At 40.7% G+C, this 17,847-nt stretch overlaps 1 protein-coding gene across 1 annotated transcript in view; it reads left to right on the plus strand.

The window, feature by feature from the left end:
* DSCAM (DS cell adhesion molecule) overlaps nucleotides 1-17,847 on the plus strand; it is a gene marked incomplete at its 3' end in the record, with an annotated part of 78,572 nt that overhangs the window by 57,931 nt on the left and 2,794 nt on the right. Inside the window, exon 2 of the mRNA XM_027887387.1 lies at nucleotides 16,206-16,523. Within this exon, the coding sequence (XP_027743188.1) occupies nucleotides 16,206-16,523 (318 nt within the window). The remainder of the gene's footprint in view (nucleotides 1-16,205; nucleotides 16,524-17,847) is intronic.

The raw sequence follows: 17,847 nt of genomic DNA on the forward strand, positions 1-17,847 counted from the left end.
TGTGTGTACTCAGAGAGGGAATTCAACAATAACAAGGCATTTTAGTGTCAGCTCTGTATAAATTAAAGTGCATGTTCGGTGTAGAGAATACACATCCTTTAAGAATGATCTATTTGTAAAAAAAAATGATTTGGGTTTTTTTTTAAAGCGAGTGTCTTTTTAAAGAGCATTAGGTATTTCTTCAAAGTAACAAGGCTTTTGTGTGAAAAATGCTAGTTTTTGTTGACTCTACAAATCAACTGTGAAATCACAAAGGAATCTGAGCCTGAACACATCAAACAGGTAATGCTGCATTTGCATTAGAATGATTTTTTACTGGGCCTTCAACAGCCAGAAACCTAAAGTGTGCTCAAAAACCCCCTTGATTCCTCCGTCTTTACCTGCCACCCTCTGTGTACGCCCTGACAACTCTCATTTATGGACTGCTCTTGCCTAGTTTTCAGCTTCCCGTGTTGAGGGACAGCAGAGGAGCAAAAGAGGAGTCAAAACTCTTCTTCTGGGGAATGTGCCTCCTCCTGGAAGCTCTTGGAGAAGGCAGTGCCACTGGATAGGGTTGCTGGCCACATTTAGTGTGTGCTGTGGACAACAGTGCTGCCTCTGCTCCTGTGGTTGAGAAAGCCCAGCAGTCTGCTGGCGTGGCCAGAACAGGAGAGGAAAAACCCAGAAAACACAAAAAAAACCACAACCAAAAACCTCCCACTCAACAATAACCAGCCAACCAAACCAAATCTTCCTTCATGAGCCAGGGTGCGAGTGCAGACAAAGCACTGCAAGCAAAGGAGACCAAGGGGAGGTTGACAGTAGAAGGAGGGCTCGTTTTTGGATGCTGTCAGAGGAGGAAATAGCACATGTTTGAAAGAGTACGGGAAATAATAACAAGTAATAAAATATGGGAAATAAAAACAACTAATAAGACTGTGTAAATACTGAATGATACCCCAGAACCAGTGAAACCAATGGCAGAACTCCCACTTGACTTCACTGAAGCCCTGAATTCATCCAGCAGGGAATTTCGTGCACCTCGTTTCTAAAAGAAGTCCAGAGATACAATACAAATGATTGAAAATAAAGGGACACTTCCAAGTGACAGGGAGAGACAGCAGGATGATTGCAGTTCTTTATTTGAAGAGGGGACTTGACCGAGGTGAAAGATGTAGAAAACTTATAAGGAATATCCAGTGGATTGCCTTAAGAGCCAGCAAGAATAGGACAATGAAAGATATGAAAAAGAATATAGCCTGCTCAGCTCATGACCACAAAATATTGTGGAGGGAGAGTTTAGCAGATCCCAAACTAGAAGACCTGTTTTGATGAGATGGAGAGCTGGCTGAAAAATTTCTGTCAAAAATGAAGAACAAGGTAAGGTTATAATACCTCTTTTTGTTTTCTGAGGGGATGGAGGACATCCTAATCATCCTGACTGTGAAGACCCCAGATATAGAAAATAAGATGAACAAAAAGAACTAAACCTCTAGACAGGGATAGGAAAAACCCCACAGGTGTAAAAAAAAAAAAAAAAAAAAAAAAAAAGGAAATACTTCTCATAATTAATTTTTACTTAAATTATGCTTTCATTTGTTTGATGGAGATAACTGGTCTTTAAAGTTGAGTAAAGTGAAGTATCCACCTTCACAACTGCCTCTTCTGGTGGGCTGTTGTTATTTCAACAAAAAGATGCAGCTCCTGAGCCCTGAGGATTTTCCTGCAGCAGGCAATGAATCCTTCCTGCATATGAGCATGGTCCTGAGAGCAGCCTGTAGGTTGTATGAGGAAATGTAGTTCTTAACACAGTTTCACTGAATGATCAAAATTCATTCTTTCCTCCTGAGGGTTGGAGCTATTTGGAGATTTTCTTCATTTAGCACCCACATTTATCTGCATATGTTTATAGGCCCAAAATTCAGATTAGAAAGGCAATCTCTGGAGAATCCTCCCACCTAAAATGCTGGGCTGGTGTTTGTGAGGATGCTCTGTCATCTTTAGCCTCCAGAATGTTTGGTTTGTGCCTCTATTGCAATGCTTGTCTTTGGTTTTATTTTTCTTTCTTCCCCTGTTTTGAGCCTTCCCTCTACTCCATCCCACACTCTCACAGTGTGAGAGCATTTCCAGAATGCTCTTTGTAGTCTGAGTGCTGCAAAGCCAGAATCTTACACTTGGTGTTGTTAAACCTCCTGATGCTCCCATGGCCCCCCTTGGAGCTCGTCCAGGTACATTGAGCGTGTCTGCACAGTCTGATAAATCTTCCTGTTGTGGCATTATTGTTTCAAATAACGTGAAAGCCAGTTCTTATATTTGTGTGTGTCTTGTTCAGGATGGGGAGGTGCTGTGCTTGGTGAATCACCAACTAGAAAAACCTAAAAATACCTGCTTGCCACCGTGGTTTGACCCTCCTGCAGACCATTCCTTGGGGTGGCCTCTTGTTTAGTTCAAGCACAGGATCACTTTATTTCCCCACTTCCAGGGACATTCTGGGAGGCCTGAAAAAGGACACCTAAGCTCATGAAAACTGATACAAAGGTCAATTCATCCCCTTCCTCCCCAAAGAATCCTTCATGTAATTAAATGTGTGGTACTTGAAGTTTACCCTACTTGCTACTCTATTTTTTGTTGTCTTGATTAAACATGACCACAGATCAATGGGAGAGTAAAAAAACAGGCCATTAAAAATAGGTACAGGCTTAAGCCAAGTGTTGAGTTTCACTGTAGAATAATAAAGCAAAATCAAAATGTTTAGAGAATATTTTTGACTGGAATAATCTGTGAAGTATATAGAGGGTATGGGATGGAGTGGCTTGGTTGGGTGGAATTTTGTTATTTTACTTTTTGAAATTTATTTCATTTTAAAGCCAGAAACCTCAGAACAACCAAAGAGGGAGTGACATTTCCTACTGGTAGAACAAATTTTGGAGGGAATATGAACTTTCAGTTCTCCTGTGGTTTAACTACAGAGAAGAAAAAGGGGTCAAGGCCTGTGTGAGGGAGGAATGATGGTGCACGGGTATCTTCTTGCACTGTCATCTCTGGCCATGCAGCACCACAGGTGGACCATCAGTTTGATCTAATGAAATAATTGATCTAATGAAATAATAATTTGCCTGCTTTAGTGGAACTGTTTTACTGTAACAGTTACTAAAACTGTTAATTTACTGTTTTACTGCTTGGAGTGTAGACCTTGGCAGGTGATGCAGCAAAGTGAAAAATTCCAGACATTTGATGAGGAAATTTAAGTATTTGTACTTTGTTCTGTGGGTTGTTTTTTTTGTTTTGTATTTTTCTGTTTTGTTTGTTTGTGTTTTGGGAAGGGGTGTTTGATTTGGTTTGTTTTTATTTGTTTTTGTGTTTAACTCCTCAATGATTCTTTCACTAAGAAAGAATATTATAATTTCTTCCTATCCTAATTTACCAATCAGCTCATCTTATCTGTGTTTTCAGTTCGTGCAAGGAAACGGCTTGAGATGATCACAACCATTAATGCCAGATACCTTTCTTTAAAATATAGATGAAGAAAGGGGAGAAAGGGAAAGATGAAAAAGAATTTGCTGGATTCACCCTCAAAACTGCTCTTTTACATCAAGAGCTCTGTATTAGGACAAGCAAAGAGGCCCTAGGGATACCTTGGTATTAGTCAGTGCCCTGAACTCAACTGGTGTTGCTGTACAGTCTGGTATTTCCAAAGATTACATAAAGTATTTTCTGATTCATGTGTCCTTTGTGTCCTGTCCTCTTCACATGAAGTTTTGGGTGAAATGGCAGCCTGGAAATCAGTATTTTTTTCGTCACTGAGCATTCCTGGCCTTCTCTTTTATTTAATTTGTTCTTCTCGTGCGACTTTCTCAAGGCAGTCATGAAACATGAGTAAGGCCACGCTCAGGACTTGATGCCCTGGGAAATTCTAACCATGTAAATACTTGCTATCAAGAAACTTATTCCATTCAGTGAACTTGCTGCTGGTTGCAAACCTGCTGCTTGCTGAGGCCCTGATGATGGACAAACCCGATTCCTTCAGTCATCCTTTGAGCTGGCCATGACATGAAAGTATTTACAAATACACAGGAAGTTTAAAAGCAGATGGAACTTCTTGCTTTCTTCTGCTCTGTCATGATTTGCTGCTTCTCAGGTCTGTGGGAGCAAAGGAGTCCCATTCTTCCTCCACCTGCCTCTCCTTTACACCTTTAGTCAGGGTTTGTGTGTTAGTCTGTCACATCTGTTTGTGGTTACCTATATAAATATTAGGGGTGTGGATTTGTTTGCATGATGGGATAGTTGACTCCTATCGTGGCTTTCCAGTCTTAACCTCTATAGTCGGACAGAAAAGTCTGAAAGGATAAATATTAAAATCTCTACCACAACACGACCTCCTCATGTCTCACATCCACTGTTGGCTTGCATTCTGTGTTTGCAGCAGACTGACCTGCTATAGGTACAGGTAAAGGCTGATGGTGATGTTTTGTTAAGCATTTGGGACAAGCACACAGTTAAAAATAAAATTAAAAAAATTAATAGTATATCAGACACTTAAATTCACATTCCTATTCTAGCACAAATGTCATTAAACTGTAATAGTGATTACACATAATGACTACTTGATACTTTGATTTTGCTCAAAAGATCTCTTTCATCTCATCATTATTTACACTTTAAACTCAGCTTCAGAATCTACATTGCTGTCAATTTATATGATGCACATACTTAATTGGCTCTGATGAGGAGCAGGAGTGTGTGTGGGAGAAACTATTTTGCCACATACAGTTATTGTATTAAGCCTCAAATATTATGACTTAATGTGACTGGTGAACGAAAAAGGTGTATTTGCAGCTGGGTAGGGTTAATTGGTGGGTGGGATCTTCCAGGGAAGGTCCTTCCTCTTGCTTTTGCCCTGGTCTGGCACAGGAGGTTGGAGCTGCAGCTGTGGCACTATAAAAAGCAACAGCAAGACAGGAAATAGTGGAGAAAGACTTGCTTGAAATAAATTGTTTCAATACAAGGTTGAATAGTAGGACCTCTGTACTCAGCCTTTTCTTGTAGGCTCCTGTATCATGAGCCCAGCCCCAATAACTGAACTAAAAAAAAAAAAAAAAATGGTGTTGGGAAGGAGGAAGATTGATGGGAAGAAAGGGAAATCTTCAAGCTGGGATCTCATACAAACCAAAACAGGACAAAGAAACAGATGGTTTGGGACTTAAAGACAGGAGGAGTTGAAAATTGTGGAGATGGTTGGCAAGAAGTTCTCATGTAATTGGTGGAAACTTCCAGGGCTGAAATCTGGAAGAGCTACCATGTTCAATCCTTCAGTCTTGTACAAATGGTGATACAGTGATGGTGAAAAATAGTGAGCCTTGAAAATTCCCAGATGAGTTAAATGTTTGAAAATGGGCATCTGGGACAAAGCATCTCGATCCCTAAGGAACTGATGCTAGAAAATTAATTTAGAAATAATTTTTAACACTCCTAAAAGGGCCAGATGTTAGATGTATTCCTTCCTGTACAGCCCATGTGAATGTGGTTCAGGAGAGCACACAGAGCTATTAAAAGCATCTGTCATAATGTTTGTTGTATCCCAACAGTAAAAGAAGTTAATAAACCTTAGCAAGTGAAACGTTTGTTCACAGCAAAGCCACTAAAACAGATTTTGAGAAGTAGCTTCACCTTGTGCATAAAAGATCAGGTGAACCTGCTAAAGAAGCAAAAGGAGTATTTAGGGAGGTATGAATTCACATGAACTCTCTGTACCAACCAAGTGGATTTTTTTATTTTATCGTTTTTTAAAAAAAAACGGAATACTCAAGAGTTCTTTTTCCTTTCACTAAGGGTTATGTAGAACATTGTCATCCTTCTTCCAAGGCCTGTCCAACCTGTGCCAGGGCCTCACCACCCTCACAGGGAAGGATTTCTTCCTAATATCTAATCTAACCCTGCCCTCTTTCAGCTGGAAGCCATGTCCCCTTGTCCTGTCACTACATGTCCTTATATTACAGAGATTCCCTTATGTTACATTATAATGTTATATTCAGTATTATTGTGCTGTAGCATCTGAGCTGCTCTGTGGGAGTGTGAGCCCCCTGTTTTATTCTGATGATTACTGGGGCCAAATCACTTCAGAAACCTTTCAGCAATTTCATTATTAGTCAGTATTATGTACAATGCTGCTTCACAGAAGTGAGACTGTCTGCTTAGATCTATTGGTACTGGCTGCTTATGCTGACCAGAAATAATTGCTGTGTCGGTTTTTTTTTTTTTTTTTTTTTTTTTTTTTTTTTTTTTTTTTTTTTTTTTTTTTTTTTTTTTTTTTTTTTTTTTTTCTCCTTTTCCTCCCTCCTTTTTTTTTTTTTTCTTTTTAATTCTGCATTACTTGAGAACCATCCCCTGAGCAAGTCAGGCAGCTGTGCCCTCTTCCCTCCTCTGCTGGTGCTGTTTGGTGCCCGGGAAGGGCTGCTCTTGTTCTGCAGTTGTGCTGTTGCTGTGACTCAGCCCGAGCCAGCCCTGTCTAATATGACAGGCAAACTGTCAGAAACAATCCAGTCAAGTGGAGAACTTGTCCCCACGGGTGGAAAAATCCAGCACAGTTGCGGAGCAACATTAGTGCAGCAAAACGTTTCAGATGTGCTGCATGTTCTACAGCGGCTGGGAATCCTGCAGCACACCAGGAACATCCAAATGCCAGGTGGTTGTTCTCCTGGAGGGATTTCTGATCCAGGCAAGGCTTTGCTCCACAGAGCCTTTTCTAGAGCCCAGGTTTATCTCCCTTCAGAGTAATTCACAGGGGTATGTATTTTCTCGCCTGTGACTCAGGAATTTTTTTCCATTCCTGCATCTTCAAGTACCCTGATCTCTTCCACTTCTGCAGACTTGTGGAATAAGGACTCTTTCTTGCTCAAATTGCAGTTAATTGCAGTTAAATCAGAGATGAAAGGAGAAGAATCATGAGAGAGAGCTGAATGAATCTTCTTGAATGGAAATGCACTTACACCACAATATTCTATGATGTGTGAGGCAAATGAGGCACCCCACTAATACAACATTTTGTCCTTGATGTGCTGGTGGTGACAGGGATGACTTGGGACTGTTAAGACTACAGGTTTGGTTTGACATTTTCTAATTAGGAAACACAGTAGAGTTCAGCACCACTTGTCTCTTCAGCAGGTTCTGGCAGCACTCTGTTTTCTCAGGCAGTGCTGCAGAGGTTGCTCTGCTTCTTCCCGTGGTGGGCAGATCTTGCATTTTCCTTTAGCAGGGGCTGCCCAGTGTGCAAAATGGTGTCTGTGTTGGAAACGCTGCACCACCAAAGCTCTGACCTCATTCTTCCTGCATTTTCTTTCAACACTAATGCATTTAGCAACGCTTCTGTGTGATTTCTTAGAGTAAAACCTTGTGCTCTGAATGATGATGGCTGTCAGCACGTGTTTCAGATTCTCAGGCTTGGATTTACTGGATGAGCTCACTTATGGTGTCAGGGTAGAAGCTGTGCAGGCTCAGCCAAACTCCAGACCTCCATCCATACCTTTCTTTCAGAGCAATAATTTTCTTTCCAAGGAGAACATACTTTCCCCCTCAGGTGGCTCAGCGTGGAAGGGGAGTGGGATACACTGGGCATCATCCAGACCTTCCCCTCTGTTTTCCTTTCCCTTTCTCTCCTCTCATAGTTTTGGGACAGAGCTTTTTGTGGTACATGTTCAACCCTGCTTTGGATTTACAGAAACTTTTAACAGAGTCAGCTGTCAGCTGTGATAACAAAGATTTAACAAACATTGAACTTGCCATCGTTACTAGTGAGAGCTCCTGAAAGCTTCTTGAGGACATGAGAAGCATCACTGATCAGAGCCTCATCCAGCTTGGCCTTGGACACTTCCAGGGATGGAGCAGCCACAGTTTCTCTGGGAAACCTGTGCCAGGGCTTCCCAACCCTTACAGGGAAGAATTCCTTCATAATATCCAATCTAACCCTGCTCTCTGTCAGTTCAAAGCCATTCCCCCTTGTCCTGTCACTCCAGGCTCTTGGAAATAGTCTCTCTCCATCTTTCTTGGAGCTCCTTCAGGTTCTGGAAGGCCACAATTAGGTCAACCCAAACCCTTCTCTTCTGCAGCTGAACAATCCCAGCTGTGCCAGCCTTTCCTCCCAGCAGAGCTGCTCCAGCCCTGGGATCCTCTTGGTGCCTCCTCTGGGCTCTCTCCAGCAGCTCCATGTGCTCCCTGTGCTGTTCCCAGGGCTGGAGCAGCTCTGCAGGTGGGGTCTCACCTGAGGGGGCAGAGGGGCAGAATTTCCCCCTTCCCTCCTGCCCACACTGCTTTGGATGCAGCATCTACCTTTTCATCCAATCCGTTATTGGACACACAAATAAAAGTAAACTTTTAAACCGCAAACAGATTACTCCTTTTTAGCTGATTAAGGGCTCCCATCACTTCCATCCACTGCATTTTCCACCCAGCATTTGTCTGTGCAGTGGGGTCTCTGCAGTGCACTGCCCCCAAACCCCCCACTTCTCCCCCTTCCAGAGAAGCAACTCATCTGTGAGTTCTGCTTCTTTCTATGGTTTCACCTGAGGACCTTTTCTTTTAATTGTGGAATCCTGCTTTGATTTAATGGAATTTTCTGTCCTGGGAGAATGATAATGGAACTCTGCGTGCCTTTTTTTTCTGTAGTGATTATTATTTGTAGGCAAAACCAACTGCATACTTAATTATCCTCATTAGTGGCTCTGATTTTGAAACTGATTCAAATGAATACCCTTTGGAATAAAAGGTTGGGCACTGGCACTTTGAATCAGAGTAGCAATCTGAAGAAGCAGAATTCATTTTTTGCTCCTTTTGGTGGACATCTCATAATTTTATACTCTTTAGCCCTGAAATACTGGCTGCCATTACACAGCACAGTACATGAGAAATAGTTCTATACTGAGAGATTATACACTGTGGAGAGAAATCTGCCTTACTGAATGATGCCACTTATGCAATCATATAAATTAAAACAGTAGAAAAACTAACCAGCACACCCCAGGTTTGCTCATTTTGACTTCTTTTCCCCATTTGTGGTTTGTTTTGTTTTGTTTGTTTGTTGTTTGTTTTTTTATTATTTTTTTTTTAAATTTTTTTACTGCAGTAGCAACTGGAACAATTTGCAAGACTGCTTCAACATCAAAAAGTCAAACAGCCAAGGAATACTTCTTCCTTGGAAATTTGATTTGAATATATGTTAAGCCGAGTCCCTGGGATGACCACTCGAAGTAGGCACCTCTTTGGGTGAAGTTGTTGGTGAATAACCCAATTTCTTTGTGCAGGGCCAGGAGCTGGACTCGATGATCCTTGTGGGTCCCCTCGTTCTTGGGGCACCTTCTGCCACTGCTCCTGGATGTCAAGCCTGGGAGGAATTCCTGGCAGGGAGCAATAGAGATTTTAATGATAAGTTAACTTTATCATTTGGCTCCATCCGGGTCTCTGATAGTCACCAGACAGAGGAATCAAGGAGTGTTTTGGCCAAATTCAGAGGTTTGGGGTTTCAGGGTGACCCTGTGAGGTGCAGTGGGTCAAGGACAATGAGCATCTCACCCGTGCAACCTGCCATTTTCTAATTAAACAATTGGTGATAAAGATTCTTCATGCTTTTGCTCATTCACTCTTTAGGAAGCCTCTGTAAGAAGTATGAGAGTAATTAATTTTACAGAGCAATGGATGCTCCAGCATTTGCTGCTGGAAGATAAATTTTTCCAGGGGAAAACAGAAAAAAAGGATCTTCTGCCCATGGTTCTCATGAACACCTGTGATCTGACCAGTGCTGAGTTACCTTCATTTTTGTTGGAGATAACAACTGCAGAAAAAAATGTGGGCTGTTCTCCTGTTTCTCTGAGCAGTTTAAAAGGCAGTAACATTGATCAATGAGATCAAAGTCACTGATAGCAAACAAACGTTTCTTCCTTGACTCTTTTGTTTATTGAATCTGTTGGGAGTGGTGGTGCTTAATTGGTGCTTTTGTATTTATTTTCTAGTGTGTTAGTTTAATACCCTCATCTCTTTGCTAATTATATTTGCAATATGAAATAATTTTGTGCAGTTGGCTTAATTTTGTTTCCCACATTAGAGTTATTTTGATTTTAGCATTCTCTCATCAATTTTTTTAACATTATTTTCACTTTTCTTCATTCTATTAATTCCTTTCAGCAAAACTTGCTTTGGAGTTTGGTCAGAGCATCTTTCTCCAGTGCTGTTTTCCTGCTCTTGGAGTCACTGATTCCTTGTGTGAGTCGTGTTTTACCTCTCTTCCCCTCGAACAGCGAGGAATATTCAATCCTTGTTGATTTAGAGGGGCAAATGAAACTCCTGTCTGGAGTCAGAATCAAAGCCAAAGGTATAAAAGGACGTTCCTTTTACCCTGACTCTAATAAAATTTACAATATTTATCAACCTTCCATGTTAGTCATTAGATAAAACCCCTAGAGGGAGACACGATCACAGATGGATTATTGTAATGCCTCATCACTCTGATCTTTCCACGGGAGCTGAAGCAATTTCTCTAGGTCACTTTGCATAGCCTGTTAGTGGATAATTGAGCAGTGATAACAACATTCTTGTTTGTAAGTGTCTAATCAGGTTTGGATTCTTTTAAAATAAGGGCTTTTTTTTTTTTTTTTTTTTTTTTTTAGTTCAGATGTTTTGGAGGGGGGAAAAAAAAAGCCAATCAACACCCCCCCCCCCTTTATTTTTCCCCTTTTTAAATCTCAGTCATGGTAATACAGTATAGAATCCTGAAAAAGATAATTAAAAATCATCCTAAATCGTGGCATAACTCACTAGCATTGTACCCAGCTACTCACCCAGACCCTTTCTTTAGCAGTGTTCTGCATCAAGTAATCTGCATATTTCTGATTGCATTTGTAATGCTTCCACTCCTGGTTTGAAAGGCACGGCAAAGCACTCTGAAATGTTTCATTTATCACTTCTCTGTGTGTGTGTTTATGTAAAAAAAAAACGATTATCCTACCATAATGGATTGTTTGAGTGCCGACAGGGTAATTAACCTGTAGCACAATCCTGTTAATTCAGTTTCCTGAAGTATAACTTGTTGTTTAGTTGTGTTCAGTATTTCTTACAAATGTTTTGGGTTTGTTTGGTTGTTTTTTTGCGGTGGTGTTTTGTTTGGAGGTTTTTTTTGAGTGCTTTTTAGATGAATCCCATTTAATTGTCTTAAAAGATATTTGTCTTTACAGTGAAAAATCGATATTTTATTTTCCTCTGCTAATGAGGATTTCAATGTTTTTCACTGACCACGTGGAAAACGGGGCTTAATTTTCCTGCTTTTTAAATTTCTCAGTTGTTTTGCTGTATTTGGGGCTTTCAGTATATTTAGGTCTCCACCTAATAGCTGTATGTCTTTAATGGCTATGGTTAAGATGATGTCTCCTTGCCTGCTTCCTACTCTGATTTCAGGCCTGTGAAAAAGGAGGTGTCTTGCCAGTACAAGATCTCTCCTGAGATGTGGGTTCCTGAGGAGTTCTTTTAAAAATCCCTTCTTGAGGGCTCCTTCTGACTTCCACCTCTCTTGTTACCTCTTCCTTCCATTTTGGCAGAAAATCTCCTTTATGCCTCCCTTCCCCCCACTCTTTTGGGGGAGAAAGGGAACATCTTTGTCTTGGTTTTTTAGCAGTGATTCTCCTATTGCTTTTTATGTGCTACCTCTCCCACTAAACCACAACGAAATCAACACCAAAAAATAGCCTTGACTTTGAATTTTCTGAAACCTGGAGACGGGTTAAAGAATTTTTGGTGTCAGGACTGGCAAAGGGTGGGTGCTTTTAGGCTCGTGCCTGTGCCAGGCAGACTGCTGATATTTTATTTGTTTTTCTTAAGCTTTGATTAGAGCTCGATGCATTGATAAGAATATCTGGGTTCTTAGTCCCTGAAATACTTTGGGGAATGTGTCTCTGCCCCTGCTTTTTGTGGCTGAGAAGGTGCCTGGAACAAATCCTCCCGACTGTCAGAGCTGTCTTTTGCTGGAATGTGTCATCCCATCATGGTACAAAGCATTCCCAGGCGTCTGCCATTCCGGTTGCAGACTGCAAGTGTCAGCACTGGGAAAAACTTTCAGGAAAAGGGATGCTCTTGGATCACTGATTTCTGACAGACACTTTATTCTACACTGCCCTTTTCCTACTTTCATTACATTTTTTCCCCTCTGCTTTTATTGTGCTCATTCTGTTTGCTTCTATGGCTCTTGTGTTTAGGTGGCTGCATTTAACAGTGAAAAAAATAATAAATTTGAAGGTGACACCTTATGTAATCTGTTAAATCTGAAGAAAATATTTGATTGTTGCCCAGTTCCAGAGAAAAGATGAAACTTCGATGTCCAAGGCTGTGGCAAACCTGATGTTCCACTGTAAGACAGTCAAGGCTGTTGCTATAAACCTGCTGTGGTGCAGGAGAGCAGTCGACTGCTTAATTACATAATTTATCTTTCCTACTTTGATTTTTATTTTATCTAAATAATCTCAGTGGTCTCTTCGCTCCAGACTTTCACTTTGATTCATATCTTTTATTTTATCTATATAAATATTTCATGCTGAATTTGATTAATCAAAGGGATGAGAACTGATTTTCCCCCCTTACTTTTGAAATTGTTATTCATTTAGGACCAAACTTTCCACTTGCAAAAGCATTACAGGGTTAGTATTAAGCCCTTGAAATGGGCAGGGAAGGTGAATTAAATATCAGCTTCAATTAATTGTTCACAGACATTTTATTAGTATTTTTGGGTGTGCTGAGTTCTCTGTTGCTTTCAAGAACTGAAGAGAAAAATGGGGCTTTAAATGGACAGTTGCAGGATACGGGAAGAGGTCTTTGGAAGAACATTAGGCCCAAAAAGATAACTTCAAAATCACAAAGGTGTTATTTAAACTTACTAAAAGGTGAAAGAAAACATGATGAAAGGGAAATGTACAACACCAAGTTCCTCCATTGCATTCTGGCAATACAAAATATAACATTTTCTTCTATTACGTGCAAACTCTATGGAAGATTTTCCCTTTTGGTGTCATTTGGGTAAAGGTTCTTGCAGGTTAAGCAGTCTGAAGGGGGGCAATGAGAAGGGTGGAGGAAAGGGAAAAACATTTATCCACCCCCTTCTCCCTCCCTTTACTTCCTCCTCCCCTTCCTCCCTTCCTGTTCTTGTATGAGGAGGATAATGGTACCTATTGAACCTTAGAATCAAGAAGTGTCTCCTGTCCTGTGTCTCTTGATCTCATAAACTGTTGATGTGCCCCTTTAACCACACAGCTGAGGGCACAGATCTGTATCTTCTTGCCCCAAAATTCTTGCAGTTGCAGACTGTTTGTCACCCTCTCATTTCAGCTGGGGCATCCACTGAGCACTGCTGAGGTGCTTCCTTCTGTTTCCCTCAAGAATTATTGATTTAGAAATAAATAAATAATATTTAGGAGGAATCTTTGCCTTTTCTTCTCTTGCCCCACCAACCAGTGCCATCTGATGTCATCTCTGTCCAGGCCAAGTGCAGTCACTCGACTGTGAGCTGTTTCAGTTCTGCCTTCTCTTTTATGATGACCTTTCATTTATTTATCTGTTAACTTGGTTCTTCAGGTATTTCTCTTTTCTTCAGGTATTTCTCTCTGCTGTTTTATATCAATAACTTCCATCAACTTCCTCTACAGCCCTCCCTTGCAATCCTTAGTCTGAGCTTGCAGGAAAACACGTTGTTTAGCTGGATCATATTTTACCATTAAGTAACATATAATTGCATATCGTCTCCAAATTGCCTCAGTTCCAGTTAGGCTGGGATAAATCACTTCTTCTGTTATTCAGTTCATCACTCTCTTCCTGTGGAACGTTGCAGAGAAATATCTTTTTAATAAAGGCTTCTGCAATTCAATGTTGTTGAATGCCTCCAAGTAGCTTACACGGTGTTTTCCACCACAAAAGGCATCTGGACTGTCAGCACTGTGTTTATGTGTGTGCATTACAGCACTACAATTATTTTCCAGGGATCTTGGTGTGTTTGGGGCTGCCATGAAGATGAATGTGCAGCAGATGCTGCTTTAAAATGAAGCACTATTGTATAGGCTGACGGATGGAAAGTTTGTCAAAAGTAGTGAAAGCTTCTACAGGGGATGCAAAGCAGCTGGAAAAATTCATTGTTATGTGCTGCTGGTATGAGTCTCTAGTTCAGCTGTGCTGCATTTGATTAGAAAGTTCGATTCTATGGAAGTGTCAAATGGAGTTCCTGATATTCCCTAATTTTATGGCATTTCTAATTTGGTATTCACCTCTTTGTTCTTGGCCAGGGAATCTACTGGTTTTGCTTGAATACGTGTTAAGAAGCAGTACAGCATAATAAAAGTTGGCAAATGTGAACTGTGTTTATTACTTCTCCATGACTGTCTTGTTGGCCAATGGAAATTAAAATGCCCTGTTGATTGTTTCATTTGTATTTGTGGAGAAGGGCTTGAACAGCAGATGAACAATGCCAAATTCTTCTTTCTTTTTTTTTTTCTTTTTTTTAGTTCTCTATTATGTTACCAACAATACTGTTCTCTGCTTCAAAGTACAACTATAATTAGAACTGTGATTATGTAAAAGTGGCACCATCTTATTCAGTCCTGCTTCTTCCTGGGCTTAGTCCTATTATGACTATTTTTGTTTTCCAGGTACCCAGTTTTCTCCTGGGGGGTTGCACCAACTAGGTGGAATTTGTTTTTTGCACGGGACTTTATTCTGTAGCAGCACCTGTCTTATCTGTATGCAGGGGCTCAGCTCCAGTGCTTGAAATTCCTCCTTTCTGAGTCTCCAAGTGCCTTTCATCCTTCTCTGTGGTGCTCATTTATCTGTCTGTCTCCTGCCTGCCAGACATCTTTATTTATTGGGGAGTTGTCTCCCTTACTTTTCTATTTCTAGGGATTCCCAGAGCCAGCTTTGCCCTCTTTTGAGTCTCTCCCCATGGTCACTATCAAGATGATATTTAGAGGGCAACGCCTTCCCACCTTGTATCTTCTCAGGATACCAAAAGAGAGAAGGATAAAACAGCTTATTTTGTGCTCCAGGTTACCATAAGAGGCAGAGGTAGACAAGGCACTTCATGATTTAGGATTGGGATTACAGGTTCTTTCTGCAGGGTTAGAGAATCCGTCTTGTGCAAATGAAGGCAAAACTGAAATTTGTCTCACTGAGGCTCACTGGGGCTTGTTGCACTATGGTCACCTTTTCAGACTTGCTTTAGAAAGTCATGTCAGAATCTATTGCATTTTAGATACAGTGAAATACTCAAGTTTCTGTGTTTGTGTCAGGCTAAACTGGTGTGTTTTTCACAAGTGAGCACTATTAGGAAACGTGAAGCAGAGTGGTGGTATTGGAATGTATCCTACCATTTACTGGAAAACAAAAATCATGTGTTGTGCTGATATGCTCTCAGACAGAGAAGGTTAGGAAGGTACTTTGGATGAAATATTGGGGTGCCTTCAAGCCACCTGGAACTTTGAAGTCCTCTGGGTAACAGCAGAATAACCCCTGGCAGGAGTGTTCAGAGGAAAAGGGGCTAACCCTGTACTCTGACCAATACAGACTTTTTTCAGTGCAATAGAATCCAAAGTTTCTGGTTGGGAGGGGGACTCCAGTCACATGGGTGGCAGAACCAAGATTATCACAAGCGTGCTTTTTAGCCAGGTTTATAGGTCTTTGTTAGAAAGATCTGACCAAGTGATATAATCTATTTTTAAGCTGCATCTGTATTAAGTAGAGATATGTACTGTAACTGAGGAATAATGGGGATTTTTCCACTGTTTGCTCGGTTCTTTTTATTACTTCGTGCATCATTTTTGCCATGGAAAGACTGTAGAAATAATTTTAGAGATGCCAACAGCAACTGCCTGTGTTCCAGGCAGAAATTTAGTTGCTAGAAATTTCATAAAAGTAGATTGCTACATTTTTGCTGGGCTCACAAAGAGTGTTGCACCAGCAAATGCAAAAGCGAACGGACCTGTATCAGCTTACACTGAAAGGAGTTTCTTGTTTTACCTACACTTAGTGTGTTTAATCTGGTGATACTTCCTTTGAAAACAAGGAACATTTTTTATTAGAGCTCGCCTCGGGATCCCAGGTGCTTTGATTACTTTCTCTGGGTGCCACATTTGAGTTCGGTGTCGAATAGTTTCGCGTGGCTGAAACTTCTTCAATTTTCAACGTTTCTTCTTTTTTTTTCTTTTTCTGTCTTGCAGTTTTCAGTGAAGAGCTACACGCCAGTCTATACTTTGTCAATGCATCTCTGCAAGAGGTAGTGTTTGCCAGCACCACAGGGACACTGGTCCCCTGTCCAGCTGCAGGGATCCCCCCTGTGACGCTCAGATGGTACCTAGCGACGGGCGAGGAGATCTACGATGTCCCAGGGATCCGCCACGTCCACCCCAATGGCACTCTCCAAATTTTCCCCTTCCCTCCTTCAAGCTTTAATAACTTAATCCATGATAACACTTACTATTGCACAGCTGAAAATCCTTCAGGGAAAATCAGGAGTCAGGATGTTCACATTAAGGCTGGTAAGGACAGTCTTTTATTTGGGTTCAAAGGGGCTTGGGGAGGGGGGAAACTTTGGTGTTTCAAAGGGCAGCAGCAGCTGTAAATCAAGGGAGATTGGACAGAAATGTAATCTCTGAACTCTCAACAATATTCAGTAAAATTCTGGATTCTTTCCTCCTTAGTTTGAATTATTTTTGGGGTAAAAAGGCTGAAAGATGCAAATGAGCACAATGGTTTTGCATCTGTTTTCTCTGCTGGCTGGGTCAGCCAGTGGGGAATTAGAGTGGGATCAAAATCAGGCCTTTTGTTACAACACATCAACACATCAACACATCAACACATGATTGTGTGGTTTTTGAAGATTTTTGTCTACCCACTTCAGTTAATTAAAATATTCAAACAAACAAACAAAAAGTAGTCTGGGACTGACCTTTGGCACATGCAAATCCAGAGAAACTCTTTGCTGTTGGTGAAGCTGAGCTTGCCTTTTCCCAGGAGGGAATTATCTTTCCTTTGGAGATCTGTCGTCACAGGACTTTGACAGGGAAAACCGTGGACACTTAGCAAGTAGATTTCCCTGTGACTTTCTCTTTAAATAGGAAAATGTATTCTCTTCTTCTTACCAATAAGTTAACATTCAGAGATCTGTAGTTTGTAGACAATGGGGAAGGCGAGAATAAAAACCAGGTTTCCATGAAATTCATGTCTCATTAAAATTTAAGTCTAGAAAAGTGGGTTTTCTTGCACAAGAAGCAAGTTATTGTGTTACATATACGGGGAGTTTCCATAATGGTCTGTGCTTCTTATGAAAATGTTCAGTTGTCCACAAAGAAAAGCTTGAAAATCAAAGATTCATAAGAACACACTGTAACCAACTTAATGGTTGAAACTCACTTCTGTTTTTTGTGCTTTTGGTTTTACTTTCATGGATTTGTGGGCAAGTTGTCTCTCAGAATTATATTTAGAGACAACATCATATGTTTTTTTCATGTGTGGATTTGTTTGTGTATCTCAATTTTGAACATCTTTTGGGCATCAGTTTTTTTTTTTCCCAGTATTAGTTTTTAATTTTTCTATTTCTTAGATAAATTAAAAGTGATGTAAAGGAGGCTAAAACTTGCAGTGACTTGCTTGGTGTCCATTTAGGTGTAAAGCAGATGATAGGGATGACAAGATGTAGCTCTGTTTGTTGCCCAGCAATGACACAATGACCCCAAAAGAAATCTTGCTCTGTTTGAGAAATAACCTTTGCAAATAGAAAAAGGACCTGGAAACAGGGCTTTGCAGTAGCAGCTGTAGCTGCTTGACTTATAATTTAACAACTTTTTTATTTCTGGCCAAGTC

This window comes from Empidonax traillii, unplaced genomic scaffold, assembly GCF_003031625.1.
Source record: "Empidonax traillii isolate 1590-97213 ecotype Southwest subspecies unplaced genomic scaffold, ASM303162v1 scaffold208:size1045274, whole genome shotgun sequence".
Taxonomy (NCBI): Eukaryota; Metazoa; Chordata; class Aves; order Passeriformes; family Tyrannidae; genus Empidonax; species Empidonax traillii.